Here is an 18384-nt window from a genome sequence, read left to right on the forward strand (position 1 = left end):
GTAGAAGGAATAATAAAACTATCTAGTGGTTGCTCAAGAACCAGCCTTTTCCCACACAACAGCAACACGCAGCCCAGCTGTGGGTGCAATTTTCTCCCAGGGAAACACCATGTTTTCCTAGTGCCTCTCCCAGATGCTGCTCAGGCAGGGCAGTGATGGTTCTGTAACACAGAAAGAATAAGCACAGAAGCCAGTTTTCCATAATAAATTAGTGTTATTTAAAAAACAGCTCCAGTGCACAATCAGTATTTCCAGACAAGTAAAAAAAAAAACCAAACTCCTCTTTCATTCAAGAGGTTTATATATATATTTGAGTATAAACATACATTTGCATTAGTATATATACTTTACATGCACACATATATACACATATAGATGGATAAATAGATAAAAGTTTTGGGGCTTCGATTTTGGTATGTATTCCTTATGCTTTGGTTCAAGAGCACCAAAACCAGAGGGAAGCTCTGAAGATACCGATCTCACCCATCCATGGCAGCTGTACCTGGAGCATGCCTGTGCCTGCCCGCACAGGAGCCTGCCCCAGTCCTGTCCCCAGCAAGGCACAGGCAGGTCTGAGCAGGCAGCCATCATGGCTGGGGCAGCTCCGGGCAGCAACTCGAGCTCTGCTTGGTGCTGTGATCTGGGTGCCAGGAGCTCCCGGTGTGCCCCCGCCTGCATGCTATGGCTCACTGTCAGCTGGGGGACGCAGCTCATAGCCAGAGAAGGCAGCTGCCTGTCGGATGTCAGGGGACAATTGGGGCAGCTGGCAAGGGCTGGGGACACCCAGTGCTGCCTGCTCCAAGTCAACCTGCTGCACGGTGCTGTCACCTGGCTGTGGCTCAGTCCCAAGGCCATGCAGGGGCTGGACAGCATGGACGAGCTGCCCTCCATCCTCCTCCTCACTGGCCGGCAGCTTCACGGAGCTGAGCAGTACCCAGTGCCTTGCCATGCCAAGGCTCTCCCGCAAGTCCTCCTGGCTGAAGCTCCTGCCTGGTGTGGGCAGAGGTAGCCAACTGCCCACTCCCAGGGCTGGGCACTGGCATTTAGAATGAAGCTGGAGATGCAGGGGGAGCCACATCTCCGATGTCCGGTAGTCCCTGTCACCTGTGTAGCTGTCTCTGGTCAGTCCCACCAGCACTGGCTGCTCCAGCACATCATCCCCATCACACACTTCCCCATCCTCCTCCAGCCGCAATGAGACCTGGGAGCCCAAGGCATGCCCCAGCTGGCTGTGGGTGCAGGACGGGTCCCTTCCCTCGTGGCAGTCTGGCCCAAACCCATTGGCACAGTAGCCATTCATGTCCTGGGAAAGGCTTTCTCTGACGAGCAGCTGGACTGTGGGTGTTGTCTGCTCGCCTGCAGGCAACTGGCAGGAGGGTAGCACAGTTGGCAGGAGCAGGGTGAGCGAGTCCTCCTTGAGCTCAAGGGTGGGCTCCCTGATGGTCACGCTCGGGTCCCTGTTCAGGAGAGCCTGCCGGGAAACAAGCAGCAAAGCAGTCAGCCTCAGCTTGCTGAAACCCCCACCAGCCTGGGGGTGATGAACTGTGGAGCCCGGGGCAGGGAATCGTCCCGGACAGCCCCTCTCCATGCTCACACCTGGGAGAAATGCAGGCAGGGCTCTGCTCATTACGGCACAGGGGCTGTGGTGCTGGAGTATGGTCACAGAAGCTTTCACGCTGCTGCTTTTCAAGCTATGCCCCAGCTGTCAGCAGCTCTCACCTGCTCAGAGACCCAAGCAATCCCCATGAAGAAGCCAAGAAGAATAGGAAAGCAAAGGACGCTGGCCCTGTGGTCAGCCAGGGCAAGTGGAGCAGCCTGCCATCTTCTCTCCACACTGGCAGAGGGGACTTCTTTAGCTTAGCAAGTTGGTTTTGTCCCCAGAATGCTCAAAGGGCTGCTCATCCCAGGCTGCTGCCACCCCCAGCATGGGGGAACTGGGACTCGGGGCGAAAGGCTGTCCTGGTGACTGTTTCACAGGGCTCAGTCCTGCTGATCCAGAACAAGTTTTGGATCAGCTCAGCAGGGCTGTAGCCCTGGGAGCCTCTCTGAGCCTTGTGGCCACATTTATCCCAAGGGCAGAGCAGTGAGGGGCTGCACCTCACTCAGGCCAGACTGTCCCAGGACAGCAGCCCCACTGTTTGTTTCTCTTCCCCTCTTTCTGCCCTTGCAGCTGTTGTAGATGGACATGCAGCCAAGCAAAAGCCAACTGCCTAAAGCAGGAGGCTTCTAACACCGAGGGCCACAGGCTACGTGCTGCCCGAGACACCCTCCCCCAGTGTGACCCATGGCTGGTTAATGCATCTCACCAGTATCTTCTCCCACACAGCAAGGCCTGGGGGTACAATGGGTCAGACAGCAGGGGAGGCACCTGGGCACTGAGGCAGGTTTAGTGGTGCAAGAGGTGGAGGGAAAGAGGTGCTGAGCCCCCTGCAAATGCATAGAACCCCAGCTCAGGTGCGGTACACACAGGGTGGAGAGGCTGGAGGAGAATTGTGCACTCACAAGTGTTTTCGGGAGGAGCGTCTCCGAGGGGCTGGGGAAGACGTGCAGCTGGACGAAGCAGAGCCCGGCCATGCTCAGCAGCAGGAAGATGCCACTCAGCACGGCAAGGAGGACCCAGGGAAAACCTGCCAGGAAGTCACAACAGGCTGAGGGGTGGAAGGACCCCAGCCAGCATTCCCCCCAAGCCCACCCTACGCCAGCACTTCCCCAAAGCCCCTGCAGCAGGCCGGGATGTTCACGGGGAATATGCGGGGCAAGCCCAAGGTGGATAGTGAGAGAGCATCTCCCCAGGAAAGCACCTCACAGGGTGTTACTGGGCCACCAACCCTGACCAGAATGGCTCGGGGCGGGGAGTGACCCACACCTCCACATGTGTCCATGCTGCAAGCAGGACCTGAGATGCAACCGCAGTGGCTGAGCCAGCGAGAGAGCTCCCACCTGCGGGGCCTGGTGGAGTCACCATGCACTGCTCGGCCTCCTGGCTCTGCTCCCCAACCATGCCTGTGGCTGCCGTCCGGACACAATACTGCGTGCTGGGCTTCAGGTATCTGAAAGTACATGGGGCTTCCTCCCTGCTCCATTTGCAGGGCACCTGGAAGCAGAGGGGACGTGTGGCCAAGGCGGCTGGAGGTGGGGTCTGTGCACTGCTCCTCTCCCCAGTGCAGCCTCAACACCCCACTCACCCCACGGTGTGGAGCGCAGACCCTCCCTCCCTGCTCCCCAGCAACTCCAGTGCTTGTTTCTTCACCCCAGAAGGTGTTCAGGTCCCAGAGCATCTTGTTAAATGCCTACTGCATGCATTCATCTGAACAGGAATCGTTACAGGTTTTTCTTATTCATGCAGTCTAGAAGAGGAAAGGGATCTCCTGCCACCCCCAAGCTGTGAGACCCGAACTGGGAGTGCAAAGCATCTCATGCCTGCTTGCACTGCTGGGTGTGGGCAGGGCTAGGGCAACTCTATGGGAACAGGCACTACCACACCAATGCAACCGGACACAGGCTTCGTTGCTGCACCAGGAAAGCTTTTGCAAGTCCCGTGCACTCTGAGCCTTGCCTGCCCCACCACGTACTTGCTGGACAAGCACATCCCCTTCGTACAGATTCAGCCAGTACCACAGCTTCAGCAGCACTTGGTCGACTGGCTTGTAAGAGCCATTTGTGCTTCGGTAGGGAGTGAGTGGCATGATGATATTTACGTTGAGGATGTGACCCTGGAGCAGCCAAGACAACTTGGGGGGGCCCACAATTGCTGTAGGGAGGGGAAAAAAAAAAAAAAAAAAAAGGAAAATTAAGCCCTTCAAAACAGAAGGCAGGCATCTCATTTCTCTAGAAATGATGTTTTTCTGTTGGACATCCCACTCCCAGCGCACAGAAAGTTTCTTAGGTGTAGCCTGATGGCACTTTGTGCTGTGAAACCAGCTCTAGAATCGGCAGCCACCACGTCTTTGTGACAGCCAGTGCCGCTTCTGCCTTCTCCAGTCATGCCAGCATAGGGCAGGACAGACCTGCTAGCACCTCTGGCTCCCTGCTGCTGAGCACTTCATCTCTGAGCCATCAGATGATGGTCTAGAGACTCTCCGTGGAGTGTGGCAATTGCTGTTTTAGCTAAGCACATCTATTTCCATGCCAGCTGGATGCAGAGGGAATGAAAAAGGGAACCCCAAAAAGCTGAAGTACATCCCATTTTAGCTGCTGGCACATTCAGTTCAAAGCAACAACCCCCATGATATGGGTTATGTGAAGGTCCTGGAGTTTTTCATTCCTCCAAAAGACAGCTAGGCTTTTTGGACAGGACAGCCAGTCTGAGAAGAGGCACATACCCACACCTCGCCAACACGGCAGCCAGGGCAAAGGCAGTGCTGCAGGGACTACTCCTGCCTTCACCAGCCCATGCCAGCTTTACCTTGCTGGAACAAAAATGGCCTCACCCAGCATCTCCCAGGCCCATGGCAGGGACAAACAGGGGATGCTTTTAAAAGGCAAGCCTGGAAGGGTATCCTCTTTCCTACACCATCTCTCCGCGTTCTCCAGAGACCCGAATTCTCACAGCACCTCGGTGGCCTGGGGCCTCCCACCCGTGTTCCTCATCTGTGTCTCCTCCTCTGTCCCCTTGCTTTTCACCCAGCCCTTCTCCAGCAGCTCTGCTCCCATTCCTTTCCTCTGGTCGGGGGTCTTGGCACTTCTCCCACCATTATCCTCATGTGATTTCCCACCATATCCCGGCAGACCTCTCCAAGGACCCCTCTTCCCATTGGCCCCCCAGGAAGAGCAGGAGCCCAGCTGAAGGAGCTCCCTGGTCCTTACTGTCTCTGTACAGCTGCAGCTCGCTGGAATAGGCCCACTCAGACAGCTTGTCTCCGGCCACCGCTCTCACCCTTGCCCAGTAGATATCGTGGATCTTGTCAAAATACAGCTCACATGCCCAGGAGGAGCTGGTGCTGTTCCCCCAGCAGGTATCCACCTTGGTCCAGCGAGAGGTTCTGCCCATGGAGAAAATGCAGGGATTTCTCCTTTTCGGCACCTTCCTAGCTAAAAAGGAAAGCTACCTAGCCATCACCATCCTGTCCGAGTGGAAAGCATGGGAGGGCACAGATACTGGCCAATAGCATTCTGGGCTGCATTAGGAAGAACATTGCCAGCAAGTCAAGTCCCCTCTCATTGGCACTGGTGGGATGGCACCTGGAGTGCTGTGTCCTGACCTGTGCTCTCTGCTACAAGAAAAATCATGTCCATGCCAGAGAGAGCCCACTGAAGGGCCAAGAAGATGGCCAAGGGCTTGAGGCATCTGTGGTGTGAGGGAAGCTGAGCAAGCAGGGACTGCTTAGCCTCAGAAGAAGGTGTCAGGATGGGGAGTCTTATCAGCATGATGGAGTAAAGAAGATGGAGACTTCTTCTCAGTGGTGCCCTATGAAAGGACAAGAGGCAGCAGGCACAGGATGAAATACAGGAAATTCCACTTAAGCATAAGGGAAAAAAAACCCCAAACCGGTTTTCTACTGGAAGGGTGACCAGCAAAGGGAACAGGTTGCCCAGGCAGGTTGTGGAGGCTCCATCCCTGAAGGTGGTCAAAGCCCAGAGGGACACAGTCCTGAGCTGATCCTGCCTGAGCAGGGGTTGGATGAGCTGGTCTCTGGAGTTCCCTGCCAGCTCTGCTATTCTCTTACTCTATGATATTTACTGCCAGATAATAATCCTCTGGCTACCAGGAGTCCCTGACAGCCCTCTGCCAGGGTGCAGGGGGGACGAGCCACCTCCACCCGTTCTGCCCGCCACCCCACCTACCGTCTCCTCCACTCCACCTGGTACGAGGCACCGCTGGGTGAGCCAGGGTCTGGCTCCCACCGCAGGCGGACGTGGAAATTTTGTGCCTCCAGCCTCACGTCTCGTGGAGGCAATGGCGTGCCTGGGGAGGGGGGAAGCAGAGGGACGTCAGGCAGCATCGATCTGCTCTGCAGGGGTCCGCTTCTTGGTTGGTCACTGCTTGGCCACGCTGCATGGGTCTCCCTGCTTTGCAAAGGTGTTGTGGGGTCTCCCCACCACCCTACAACTCCCAGTTTCAGTCCTGTGTAGGCAAACACCGACGCCCTGCCAGGCACAGGCAAGGGCTGGCTGCCAGTGCAGCGCTCAGCATCCATATTCCATGAACCTCTTGCACACCCTGGAACATCCTATCTGAGGTCCCATGAAAGGCACCGACACCCTGACGTGGTTGCTGGTGACCCTGGGGTTTTCTTTCCCGTCACACCTTGAAGACCACTTGGTTCCCTCCTTCCTGCAGGTACCTTCTGTAGGTCTGAGAGTTGTCCCTGTGCTTCTCCCCCTGCTGCAGCCAGGGCCACCCCCCAGCCTGTGGCAGCAGCTCCGGAGCTGGACTTACCCCGGAGCAGGGTGCAGCTGGCCAGTGACAGAAGCAGGGTCAGGGCAGGGCTCATCCCGCTGCACCCCGTCCATCTGCCCCCAGCTCTACGCTGCCATGCTGGGTGCAGTGGCGAGAGGATGGGCGTGCTGGAGCTGTTTTGCCACTCGTAAACACGACAGGCAGCTGGAACCTGGGATTAGAGAAAATATTTTTCTTTCCCAAAGCTGTGGCCAGTGACACCTGCCGCAGGCATCCCTTGTACGCAGAGGTTGCATGCCCAGCCGTGGCATGGAGGTGCCTGCTGCAGAGTGGCAGGGGACCCCCTGCCATCCCCGGGATGGGGTGAAGCAGCAGGTGCCCTTGGGGCTGCGGTGGCAAGCGGGCCTGCGGGGACAGCAGGCAGCTGCCACGCTGCCATGGCACCGTGCACATGCCACAGGGACCTTGTGCTGCACCCACCTCTAGATGGTCCCCGGTGGCGTTTGGTTGGTCCCTCCCTAAAGGCAGTGAGAAGTCACGCTGCTGGCGTCACCGGGACATGGGTCTGAGAAAGCTCTTGGCCTGATGTTCACGCCGCTCTGGCGGTGACTCAGCCCTGTGCCGGGCATGACTCACACTGGCATAACCGGTGGTACCACTGCCGCCCCAACACCCCCAGTCCTCCCACAGCCTCCATGGGACCGGGAGGGTACCATGCATGCTAGCACCGGGCCAGGCGAAACGGGGCACCCCGAGGCACCCCCGTGGGGTACTCTGCCCCGAGTAGAGACCTCGGTCCGCGTGAGCCACAGCAGCAGCCGGTCCTGCTGGGCGCCTGCGCCACAGCCCTGCGCAGTCCCTGGGGGATGCTGGCAGCGCTGCGGCATGTTACGACCCACCTCCTCCTCCCTCCCTCCGAAACCTGGCCAGTAGCCCCTTACCTTGGCCTTGCCCCACCACTCGGTTACAGGGGAATTTTTTCCCTGCTGTTGCCAGCTATGGAGGGAACCTTGCTCTCCGGGGAGAGACATGCAAAGGGCTTTGAGGCCACCAATGCCAACCTCCCGGTCCTGGGGACATGTCCCCTGCTGAAGGCGGGGAGCCCGGGGCCACCTCCAGAGGCAGACGGTTGGGAGCATCTCCCTGGCCAGACTGGACATCCGTAGGGCTGGCTTACTCCCACACGTTGCCTCTTGCTCTTCCCATTTTGTACTGACTCTGTATTAACGTTATAAGGACGACCACCTTGGCAGGTGCATATAAAATGCTTTCACCGTGTTTTCTGTTCCTTGCAAGCATTCAGAGCTGGAAACAAGGAGGAGCAGCCAGCAAGCAGGGATGGGCAGCTGCAAGCCCTGAGGTGAGACCTCCAAAATGCTAAAGCCAAATACAGGCAGTGGGTTTACAGCTTCCCCCTGCCCCGACGCTAGCACAAGCCCTCCAGGCTTTGCAGCAGGCCCCCGGCAAAGGCAGCAGACGTTTCTCCCCAGAGGGAGAAGGGGCCCCCAGGCCTGTTCCTGGGACTCACAGAGGTACGGAGCAGCAAGTCGGCTCCCTGGGGAGACCCCAGGACCTGACTGCCTGTGTGGACAGGGAGAGGGCTGCTCCTGCTGCAGGAGGAGGCAGCATGCCACGCAGGGGGCCAGCGCTTTTGCAGCAGCGAGGGGGGCTGCAGGATGGTCCCTGCCAGCCCCAGCACACCTGGTCCCCGTCCACCTTGGTCAGAGGGAAAAACCCAGCACTCCTCCCCATGTTGCAGTTTCTGTAAAAATATAGTTTACTGGCTACCCCGCCAGATGAGACTGCAGAGGTGAAACCCTCTCCCCTCCGCTCATCCCCTCCTTTGCCTGCAACCCCCATCTCCCCACTGCCCCAAAGCGCCAGCAGTCCCCCCTACCTTGGGCCACGTAGGTGCTCATCCAGCCCCTGCTGTAACAGGAACCTGCTAGAGGAAACACAGGGCTGCAGTCTGCGCCCACCACGCTGTTTAAACACAATCGCCTTCAGCTCAGCAATCCCATGTTAGGCTCAGAGAGCGTTCACTGGAAGCATCAGGGTCTTCCCAGCTCCAAGGCTCCCTCCAGCTGGGGCACAGGCCCGTGTCCCCAGTGCCACCGCACTGGGTGGCTGTGGGAGACGCCTCACAACACGTGGTTTGGCTTCAGTGGTTTGTGCCCTTTTCCCCGGGTCGTTTTTTTTTTGTTGTTGATTTTTTTTCTTTCCTCCTTCCTTGTTGATGATGCCTCATCTGGCTAGAGGTTCCCCGGGCCCGCAGCCCTCAGCTGGCTCAGCAGTGCCCTCTGCAAGCAAGTGGCAAGATGCAGCCTGCACCCAGCACCCTGGCTGCACCCAGCACCCACGTCCTGCCTTGCAGGGACCATTAGTGGCTCAGGGACAGAAGACAACAGCCCAGGGATTGGGCCAGCACCAGGGGTGACACATGGCAGGACAGACATAAGCCAGGATGTCCCCACAAAGCCAACACCAGGAGGAGGTTTAATCCTTGCCAACATCAGCACCACGGGGTGGGCACGCAGACCTGGGACCCCACGCCCTGCTCTGCCCTAAAGACCCCAAGGAACCCATGCAAGGCTCAGCATCCTACGAGCCCCAAGCCTTCAGCAGCCTATCGGGGGGAAAAGCAGCAGGGTTTACACTTTCCAAGAGCATTAACGCTGCGCAAGCACTACAAGACAAACAGAGCCATCGACCGCGGCACCGCCGGAGCTCACCAGCACCCTTCAGCTCTGCCAGGAGCTGAGCAGACACCACCATTCCACGCATTTTAAAGCAAGAGCCCAGCAGTGGCCAAGTGCCACCCTTGGAGTGGACATCAACACCTTCACTGCAGCCACAGCCGACAGCATTCAGCAGCCCCAGCCCATCCCACAGCACAGGTGGAGACAGGGCCGGAATCCAGGGGGGCGGCAGCCCCACAGCTGGCAGGGCAACAGCCGTCGGGAACAAGGACACACAGCCGGCCGCAAACTGGACAGACTCTTTAATAGCACCCTCACTGAGAACATCTCAGGCTTGTTGCCCACCCCAGGAACAGCCAGCTGCCCACCATTTCTGCCTGCATCCACCCGTGGGGGCAGAGGCTGGGCAGCGCGGGAGGGTGGGTGGTAAGGGACGCCAGTCAGGCTGGATGATCCCCCAGAACAGAAGGGCAAGACACTGGCAGGAGATGCTTTAGCTGTCTCAGCACACAGAGAAGAGCATTTAAAGAACTCTTCCAGTGCTGTCAAAAGCTCACAAAAGCAAAAGCTCCTTCTCCCTTGCCTGCCAGCTCCACACCAGGCAGAGCCCAGCACCATTCACCCCACAAAGCACCACCACAAAGCTCATCAGTGTGATGAGCATATGGCTGCCTCCAGCAGCCTCAGCCCCTCTCTCTTTTTGGCTAGAGGGTGGGGGAAACCCCATGGCAGCTCAGGGAGGCTGCAGGGGCCAGCAAGCCTGCAGTGCACTGGTGTAGTCCCAGCCCCGTGGGCAGAGTAAGGCCAAGGAGGATGGATGCACCCAGGAGGCCCTGAAGGTGGTGCTGGGCAGTTGTCCCCGAGCAGGCTGGCAGCACCTCCTCTCCCCAGCCTTCACTCAGTGTCTTCAAAGCAGCAAGCCTTACAGAGACAGCCATCTCCACGCCCAGAAGATAGGTGCCCACTACAGGCAGGATGCAGGCAGCCTGCTGCCAGCCTGCATCACCGGGGCTCCCGAGGAGCCACGGGGAGGGCAGGTCTCTCCCCTGGCAGAGGGTGCTGCAGGGAGGAGACCACGCCAGCAGCAACAGTCCAGCTTCCCTGGGCACTGGAGGCAGTGCCAGCTGCTCCCAGGAGAGTGCAAGGTGGGGTGCGGAGGGAGCAGGTAGTGTCATGACAGGATCAGGCATCAGTGCCTGCTGCTGCCTCACTGGGCGGCCACCGTCCCTGCTTCCCCGCAGTGCCAACGGCCCAGGCTAAACTTTCCCAGGTGAAACCCATCCTCCGAAGGCCTTCTCCAGATACCGGGCTACTGCCAGTGTCAGGTGGTCGTTGTAGGAAGCTGCCACCAGCTGGATGCCCAGCGGCAGGCCCTCACTGCTCAGGCCCAGCGGGCACTGCGTCACTGGCAAGCCCAGAACGTTGAAGATAGCTGGAAGAGAGAAGGTTGCATCAGAGCAAGCACAGCAACCAGGATAAATCACTACCCGGCTCTCCCAGCCCTGGCAGGGAGGTGCTGCCATGGACAGCACCAGGGTCCTGGGAGCTGGTCCTTGCTGGAGCGGTGCAGTCAAGGCAGGTGGTGCAGAGACATGATGACAAGGGGACATCACTGGCTAGATGTTCCCAGCGCCCACATCACATATGCAAACTGCACACACGAGTGGACACACTTATGTGGCACTTGCTGTGGCATGCTGAGATCTGCTTGGGGACGTTCCTGCCCCAGGCACCATCCCTCCATTACTCCAAAGCCAGACAGCATTGCAACACCGTGCTGGCATCAAGGAGCTCAAGACGCAGGAAAGCCACATAGAGAGCCCCAAACTGTACCCCAAGAGATGCAGCAGCTCTTGGGTGCCTGCTAAACCACAGCACCAGCTGTAACAGTGTCAGCTAACAGTGTCAGAGCATCCCTCTGGGGCAGGGTACTAACCCCCCCCGCGCCAAGATCAAACCTGCCTTGCTGCAGACAGTGGGTACCGTTGCCACAGTTTTAAAGCATGACCATAATCCTCACCCCATGTTCTGGAGCAGCAAGACACCCCTCTGCACTGCAAAGCCCACTGTCAGTGATGGAAATATTCGGGCTAAAATACCCTGGCTAGCAGCCTGCACTGCTGCAGCATGTGAAGGCATGCCCACGATTCTTGCCTGCACCCCAGCACAGCAGTCAGAGCAGCTCACCTGTGTAGGCAAAGTTGAAGGGCATGCATATGGGAGAGTGGTGCCTGGGAGCTATGGTGGGGTGGGAGGGGTAGAGGAGCACCCCGTCAGGCCCCAGCAGGGCCTCCATCTCCTCCTGCAGGCTCTTCCCCATGCTCACCAGCTTGGCATTCCCACCAGGATTGAGTTTCATCAGCTTCTCCGTCAGCCCCAGGGCTGCAGGGCAAGGACACAAACAGGAAGAGAGAGAGCGCAAGGACTATGGGCTAAGCAGGCCAGAAAGTGCATTGCCCGGCCACAGGCAGCACCCCCCAGCTCCCAGTGGGGCCCCCCACAAGTCCCCCTCCCTGCTGGCTCCCGGAGCAGATTGCCCCAGACACAGCTCTGCAGGCAGTGTCTCCCCAGCTTTGCCAAGGAAAAGGCTTTCAGCCCACCCACTGCTCCAAGTTTTTCCAGCCACTGGGATTGAGCAGAGCTGGCGGACCAACCTCAGCACTCATTAGACAGTGGCATGACAGCACTAATTAGGGTTCTCTGGTATCTGCTGCTAAGAAACGAGATCGGTGCAGACCCCTGACTGGCTCCCTCTAAGCCCCAGCAGTTCTGGCAGGGCTCACAGCAGGAACAAACCCTGCCTGCAGCTCTGTTGTCCTCGCTTCTTCTCCCAGGATATCCAAACCCATTTATCAAAGATTCAGCCAACTCCCCCTCAAGCAGGTGTTTCACTTGAAGACACTGAGTGTCGTTACAAAAAACCACAGTCTGAAGCTGCTCAGTGCAAATTCTGGAGTCCCTTTGTGGGGCACTAGAAGGGCACTATTTTCATTTAACAACTTGCCCGCCCCACCACCCCCTCTGCATACCCCGGGGCTCCTCCCGGCTTTACCGATAGCTGGGAGAGTGTGGGAAGACATCCCCACGAGCCACTTCATCAGCTCCCACAGCGGCCACACCGGCTTGCCATGATCCCCGAGCAGGTCTGTGAATAGCTGTGCCTCCTGTAACACACACACACGCTCCCTCCATCAGCACCGTCAGCTAGCACACGATGGGGAAGACCAGGCTGACTAACAACAGTGAAATCTCCAGCTGTCCAATTATCCCGACGCAAGCTGTTGCCATCTTCAGACAAGAGATGCCCCTCAGGAGCGTTACACAGCTCTAGCACTAATCCAGAGCAGCAGCAGGAGCATCTCTCCCTGCCAGAGACAGCAAGAAGGGGACCTTGCTCTGCAGACGGAGATGCCCCCAAAGCAGCACCTTTTAGTACCGCTTCTCTGACATGATACAAGGGATGATGCTCCGAATAATGTGTCCTGGAGGCATTTACTGCTGTTATATGGCTGTGGGATCAAGAAAAAGGAGGCAGAGGGCATCAGGTGTGCCCTCCTTAGCAAGATGGTGTTGGTTTATTTTTCACCACTGCCTGCATGGCAGAATGCATGAGGTGTAATACTCCCAAGAGTTTATTTTTGATACAAAATACTTCCATGCATGCACAGAGCATGGCACAGTGGCTACAGTTCCAAGGAAAAAATAACACATGCAGACCCACTGCTGAAAAGCTGCTAATCCACTACCTCAGTCCTGGCATCCTAATGGGTATTAATCCCAACCTACCATGTCAGGTGAAACACAGCACAGAGGTAAGAGTGAGGCAGGATGCTACCTGCTTGGCTGACTTACCAACTCACACAGAAAACATCAACGTGCTAAAATGGCCTCTCCCCCTCTAAACCATGTCACTCCTCTGCTGGGAGCCATATCATCACCTCACAGGAAAGCAAGGGAGAAGGGGTTGCGTAGCTTTGGAAAGAGATGGAAGGAAGACTGGGGGGACAAACAGAGCAGAGAAAGCCCCCGGCCAGGTCTGGGAAGCCTACAGGTCTCCATGGCTGGCCCCAAACAGCCGATTCTTCCCTGCTGCCACTGAATTTGTGCCTTTGCCAGCTCGGTCTGACCCACCTGCCCATCGCTGTCCTTGGACGACATCATGGCTGACCAGATCTGGAAAGAATACTTCATCTTGTGGATCGCCACACGCTGAACCTGGACACGCAGCTTGCTTTCGAGGTGCTCCACCACCTAACGGGAAGAGAGGGAAGGGTTTGTTTCTGCAAGGATGTGATGCACTGTGGTCACTCCATGGAAACTAGGGACAGAAGAGAGCCCAGGAGCAGCTTCTCTTTGCTGCCACGCAGGGGATCCTGCAGCTCCTGCCTGCTCCCCTCTGCCCTGAGCAGCGGGACCTCCTCCATCCTATAACAACCTTGGAGCTCCCCATACAGCCCTCCACGCCACCCCCAGTGATGCTCCAGAAGAGCACCAAGAGCAGCACAGAAGATTTTCCTGAAAAACAAAAGAGTTCCTTTGCATGACTAAATACCAGGCAGCAGCCCTGGGAAGACTACAAACACACAGCCATCCCTTCGCCGTGCGACGTGGCCCCAGAAGGTCTCCATAACGTAGAAAAGAGATGTTAAGAAAGCGAAATACAGCTATTGCAATGGAAATTGGTCCAAAAACTTTGGACACCCCAGTGCACTTCAACACACGGGTGCTGCTGGCAAGGGGGTCTGCAGCCACTCGCAAGATTTTCCCCTTGTTTCTTCTTTAACACAGAAGAAAAAGATCTTTCTGCTTTTTTTCTACTGGAGGCTGCTTCTGCAGCACTGCAGCCTGCAGCCCTCCATCCTGCCAGTCCCTGAAGGAGCTGTGCACAGAGCAGCTCACTGCGCCTCCAAGTGACTCCTGGGACTGGTCTCCCCATGTTTCATCTCCAGGCTCACCCCAGTGAGAGCCAACCTCCGTTCCTTCCTACCTTCTTCTGGGCCTGCAAGATCTCCTTGTCCACGGGCGACACAAAAATTGACCCGCCGTCATGATCCATGCAGTGAAATTTTATTTTCTCCAGTGACACCTTTTCATTCAGCTTCAGCCTGGGAAAGGAACACCGCTTTGCTCGCAAATCCATCCCTGGCTCCTCCCCAGCTGTCAGAGCTGCTCGCACACTTGTTAATGCGTCCTCAGGACACCCTGCTCTACCCATCAGGGTGGGAAGGAGAGTCCCTGAAGACACACAGACACCTGCTGCTCACAATCCATCCAGCTGCTCGCCTGCCCCATCAGTCCCAGCTAGTTCTGCATGTTTGTTGCTGTTAGGAAAATCCTCATCTCTCAAGATGCACCTTGTAATTACAGACCCTGGCCACGGCCAAGATTGGGATTGCACCACAAGAGCCATGAAGAAACCAAAGTGGTAACAGAAGAAGCAACCGCATGCAGGCTGTGGCAAGAAGCAGGACCTGCCCGGTCCACCCCATCCCCGCTCCGCTCCTTACTGGTAGGTGCACATAAAAGGCTGCCTGGTTGCAGGGACCTATGAAGAGACCAAATGGGGCCATGGTGTGGGATGGAAAACTCATTATTCAACAACAGGAAAAAGAACACGTAAAACCCAAAAGAAAGGCCAGCCCCAAGAGGGAAGGGCCGCGCTGGGCGGCCCTGGCTGGAGCAGCTCACTGGCGAAGTCTTTCTGTGAGGAGGACCTGGCTGACCATGGCTGCCTGTTCCCCAGAGCACGTGGGGGGTGGGAAGGACAGCCGTGGCTGCAAGGGTCCTGCTGAAGCCAGGGGCAGAGGAAGGAAACCAGTAACAAGCAATCTGGGTAGAGCAGACCTCTCTTGCACACCAAACAGGACTGACCTGCTGCACCAGCCAAAGTAGCCGAGACCAATTCAGCAGCTTGAAGTAGTAGGAGCAGCTCACCTGCTGACTCCGGGACCGGCCATGACCCTCAGCATAAGCTCCAGGTCCTCCGCATAGCGGCACATGGGCCCCGTGCACAGGAAGCTGGTCCGCACCCCTCGAGCATTTGGGAACTGGCCATCGTTGGGGACCACCCCTGTGGGCACAATGAGACATTGGGTACCACCCTGCCAGCATCGCCTCCAGCCAGGGCAAGCCACGCCGGTGGAAGATGTTGCCCAGGGACTGCACACATCAGCAGTGCTTGCAAGCTGACGGCAAGGTGCACAGGGTGGGGAAAGAAGGAAAACATCCACCTGGGTCACCAGCTGCCAGGGAAACACCCCAGATCCTGACCTTGGGAAAACATCCCACGCTGAGGATACAATATCAGGGGTGAAACACCTCCCACAGGCTTGGCGTTCTGCCACCAAATGGCTTTCCACTGCCAAAGCCAGGCTGTACTCATGCAGGGGGCTTGTCCCATGGCAAGAAGCTGCCTGCCCCCTTTCAGCAATCTCACCAGAGACAAGCAGAGGAGTGTCCCTAACAGGTTCCTCCCACAGCCCGCATTCCATCTCCTGGCATCTCTGCTGGGGAGGAGAGGAGACCCCCATGCCCGCTTTACCTGTCGTGGGTTTATGGCCAAAGACTCCATTGAAGAAGGCAGGCATGCGGATGCTGCCACCGATGTCAGAGCCCACGCCTATGACTGAGCAGGCAGCTGCCAGGACACTGCCCTCCCCACCTGCATGGGAGAAAATACAGCAAGGAACCCACAGGCTTATCGTGCAAATCACCCAGCAAAGCAGGAGCACCTCACGGTGGCTGCTTCCCTTTGCACACAGATGGCGTGGGAGCCACTCGGGCTTTAGCGATGTCTGGGGGCCAGCTGGGGAATGTGGGCCGAAGGGACTTCCCTGCTGAAATGCCACACCAGCACTGCTGTTTGCAGGTAGAGTGAGACTGAGTGAGCCACAATGATACCGGATGTAACATCCAGCAGGTGCCAAGCAGTTGGACCTCCAAATGGCCCACTGCACTGCCCAGGAAAGAGGCCTGTGAGCTCTGCAGGAGCCCAGCGACAAGTTAAAGCAGCGTGCAGAGGCCTTGGGAACTCTTTCCTTGCTGCGTTTTAATCTGCTGCTCGTGCAGGACTGTGCTGAGCTGCCAGGGCTCACCTGAGCTGCCACCCACGATCCTCTGCAGGTCATAGGGATTGTTGGTCCGGCCATAGACCCTGTTGCTGGACTCATACCACATGCACAGCTCGCTGCAGTTGGTCACGCCCAGCGGGATGGCACCGGCCTGCTTCAGCCGGGACACCACCGTGGCATCCGAGGTAGCAATCACATTGCGGCGGTTGACCAAGCCAGATGTGTTGGGCATCCCTGCAGTGCCAGGGTTGACAGATGGAGGGAGGTGTCAGGGCCAGCTCCCCCCGAGATCATCCTGGGGGCAGCAGGCTGCAAGGCTGGTCACAGGGACCATGTCTGTGAGAAGCAGGTCCCCAGCGAGGGCTGCTCCACAACTCCTGCAGCGTCTGGGTGGTAAAAGTGAACGCAGACACACGATCCCAGGCAGAGTAGGGGTGCAGACCAGGGAAAGGGAAGCTGCTTCCCTCCAAGTGCCCTGCCACAGCCACCCACCACCCTGGGGAGCATGTGGCCGAGAAGGAGTGAGTCACAACCAGTGAAGCTAGAGAGAAGCAAGGGCAAACCCACCGTGCAGAGAAAAGGCCTCCTTGACAGTGATGGGAACCCCTAACAAGGGGAACTTCTCCTCCAGGTAGTCATCGCCAGGGCCCTCCGAAAGCAGCTTATCTACCTGCCGGGCTTCCTGCAGGGCCTCCTCAAACCTGCAAAGAAGCAACCAGCGGGGATGCTCTGGCGCTGCTCTCCAGCCCCGAGTGACTGGCAAGGAGCAGGCATCTCTGCAGGGTGGGCAGATGCTAAGCGTGTGGTGGGAGCTGCTGATGGAAGATGAGACTTCCCCAGCTCTTCTTCACGGCCCTCGCAGGAACTGCTCGCTTCTGCACCCAGCCAAACCAGGGCCAGCAGCGCCGGCGGGAGCACCCGGCCCTGCCGTGCTGCAGCCCGCTGGCCCGACAGGAAGGCCGCAGCGGCAGCGAGCCAACAGCCCCCTCTCCTCCCCGGCTTACCGGTCCTTAACGACGGCGTTGATGAGGGGATTGACCTCCTTGGTCCTCTCCACGTAGGCCTCAACCACCTCGATGCACGTCACCTGAAACACCGAATAAAGCGCAAACCGCGGTGAGACGGGGCAGGGGAGCGACGCCGGGCACCGCCGGTACCCCCACGCCGGCACGCCCTCCGCCACCGCGGAGACCTTCCGCGGGCGCAGCGGCCCCTGCCCGTGTGCCCCCCCGTCCCCGTCCCCGGTCCCGTCCCCGTCCCCGGTCCCGGTCACCTGCCGCGCACGGAGTCGCGCCGCCAGCTGCCGGGCGGGCAGCAGCAGGAGCGGGCGGCGGGGCGGCGGGACGGCGCGGGACGGCGCGGGGCGGGCGCGCGGCGGCGCGGGGGCCACGAGCCCCAACAGCGCCAGGCAGGCGCGCGACAGCAGCCGCAGCAGCAGCGCCAGGCAGCGCTCCGCGCGCGACAGCGCCATGGCCGCCCGCTGTCCCGCCCCAAGACACACCGCCTCCGGGGGGGCGGAGCGCCGCTGCCGCGGAAGTGACGCCAGAGCGCCGCGCCGCCCGCGTTGCCGTAGCAACCGCCTTCCCGCGCTCCGCCGGCCTGTTCCCCGGCGGCGGCCGAGGCCTACCTTCGGCCTCGCTACGCGGTAGCAAGGCCGAGTTGCCGCCCGCCGGGGCTGCGAACGGCGGCTGCGGTGGTGTGGCCCGTGGAGAGTCGCCTCGTACCGCCCTGGGGGCGAAGGCAGCAGGTCCGGGGTAAACGCAGCGGCTCAGCTGCTGGTTGGCTAGAGATTACGAACGGGCTGGTGAGGGCAGGGAGTGCTGCTAACGTGGGTCTGGGGCAGCGTGATCCGTCTCTGTGGAAAAGCCTTCACCGAGAAGCTGCCTTGGGCAAGGTGCAGGAGGAGCCTGAGGGGCTGGGGCTGAACTGCAACATCCCTGAGCACAGCCACAACGCCTCTGGGTTGCTTGCGGGAGTGTCCCCTGCTGGGGGTGAGGAGGAGATGCTTCTGTTTTCTCCAGAGCTTGCCTGTCCGCGTCCAAAAGCCTGTCCTCGAGGCCTAGCTCTGAACGCGAGCACTCTGTCTGTAGGGTGTTACCAACCCACAGGACCTTAACACTGATCAGCGTAAAGTTGTCATCTAATTATACTGTTCCTTTGCCTTTTGAATACTGAGCTTCATTCTCAAGCTTTTCCCCTCATAAAAGACAACTGTTAACATACTTACATTCAAACAAGCACTGGGATTTTTCCGTCGCTCGATTACAGGAACTGG

The 18384-nt window shown here is 58.3% G+C and overlaps 2 protein-coding genes across 5 annotated transcripts; both read right to left on the reverse strand.

Annotated features, from left to right (window-relative positions):
* Positions 1-9198, reverse strand: LOC104324628 (interferon lambda receptor 1-like). Of its 4 annotated transcripts, XM_069810746.1 has the most exons (8): positions 8238-9198; positions 6380-6551; positions 5785-5905; positions 4807-4982; positions 3573-3751; positions 2941-3094; positions 2503-2627; positions 1-1471 (listed from the first exon to the last, which is right to left on the reverse strand). In XM_069810746.1, exons 2-8 carry the CDS (start codon positions 6432-6434, stop codon positions 680-682), a joined length of 1602 nt encoding a protein of 533 aa, XP_069666847.1. In that variant the 5' UTR covers positions 6435-6551; positions 8238-9198; the 3' UTR covers positions 1-679. The 4 variants fall into 4 exon arrangements, with proteins under 4 accessions (XP_069666847.1, XP_069666846.1, XP_009927202.2 ...); XM_069810745.1 differs by lacking the exon at positions 8238-9198 and adding an exon at positions 6821-8228 and having other exon boundaries at positions 5785-6551; XM_009928900.2 differs by lacking the exon at positions 8238-9198 and having other exon boundaries at positions 6380-8228.
* Positions 9199-9324: 126 nt separating this feature from the next.
* Positions 9325-17608, reverse strand: FAAH2 (fatty acid amide hydrolase 2). The gene is made up of 11 exons (XM_069810747.1): positions 17383-17608; positions 17114-17196; positions 16677-16810; positions 16134-16343; positions 15581-15700; positions 14974-15109; positions 14027-14144; positions 13171-13290; positions 12092-12203; positions 11227-11421; positions 9325-10471 (listed from the first exon to the last, which is right to left on the reverse strand). The coding sequence occupies exons 1-11, from the start codon at positions 17578-17580 to the stop codon at positions 10296-10298; spliced, it is 1602 nt and encodes a 533-aa protein (XP_069666848.1). The 5' UTR covers positions 17581-17608; the 3' UTR covers positions 9325-10295.
* Between the last annotated feature and the right edge of the window lie 776 nt (positions 17609-18384).

The sequence above is a fragment of the Haliaeetus albicilla genome, chromosome 23 (genome assembly GCF_947461875.1).
Source record: "Haliaeetus albicilla chromosome 23, bHalAlb1.1, whole genome shotgun sequence".
NCBI classification, from domain to species: Eukaryota; Metazoa; Chordata; class Aves; order Accipitriformes; family Accipitridae; genus Haliaeetus; species Haliaeetus albicilla.

What these genes read in the sequence shown, in the direction of transcription:
- LOC104324628 (XM_069810745.1), bottom strand. Translation starts at nt 6,137, where the DNA reads ATGGATGCTGAGCGCTGCACTGGCAGCCAGCCCTTGCCTGTGCCTGGC. An exon ending in CAGGTGGAGTGGAGGAGACG is followed by an intron (nt 4,983 to 5,784) that starts GTAGGTGGGGTG and finishes CTCCATGGGCAG; the next exon opens with AACCTCTCGCTGGACCAAGG. An exon ending in GGGATGTGCTTGTCCAGCAA is followed by an intron (nt 3,095 to 3,572) that starts GTACGTGGTGGG and finishes CTCTGCTTCCAG; the next exon opens with GTGCCCTGCAAATGGAGCAG.
- FAAH2 (XM_069810747.1), bottom strand. Translation starts at nt 17,580, where the DNA reads ATGGCGCTGTCGCGCGCGGAGCGCTGCCTGGCGCTGCTGCTGCGGCTG. An exon ending in GATCGTGGGTGGCAGCTCAG is followed by an intron (nt 15,701 to 16,133) that starts GTGAGCCCTGGC and finishes TCTCCCATGCAG; the next exon opens with GTGGGGAGGGCAGTGTCCTG. An exon ending in GCCGGTCCCGGAGTCAGCAG is followed by an intron (nt 14,145 to 14,973) that starts GTGAGCTGCTCC and finishes TTCCTTTCCCAG; the next exon opens with GCTGAAGCTGAATGAAAAGG.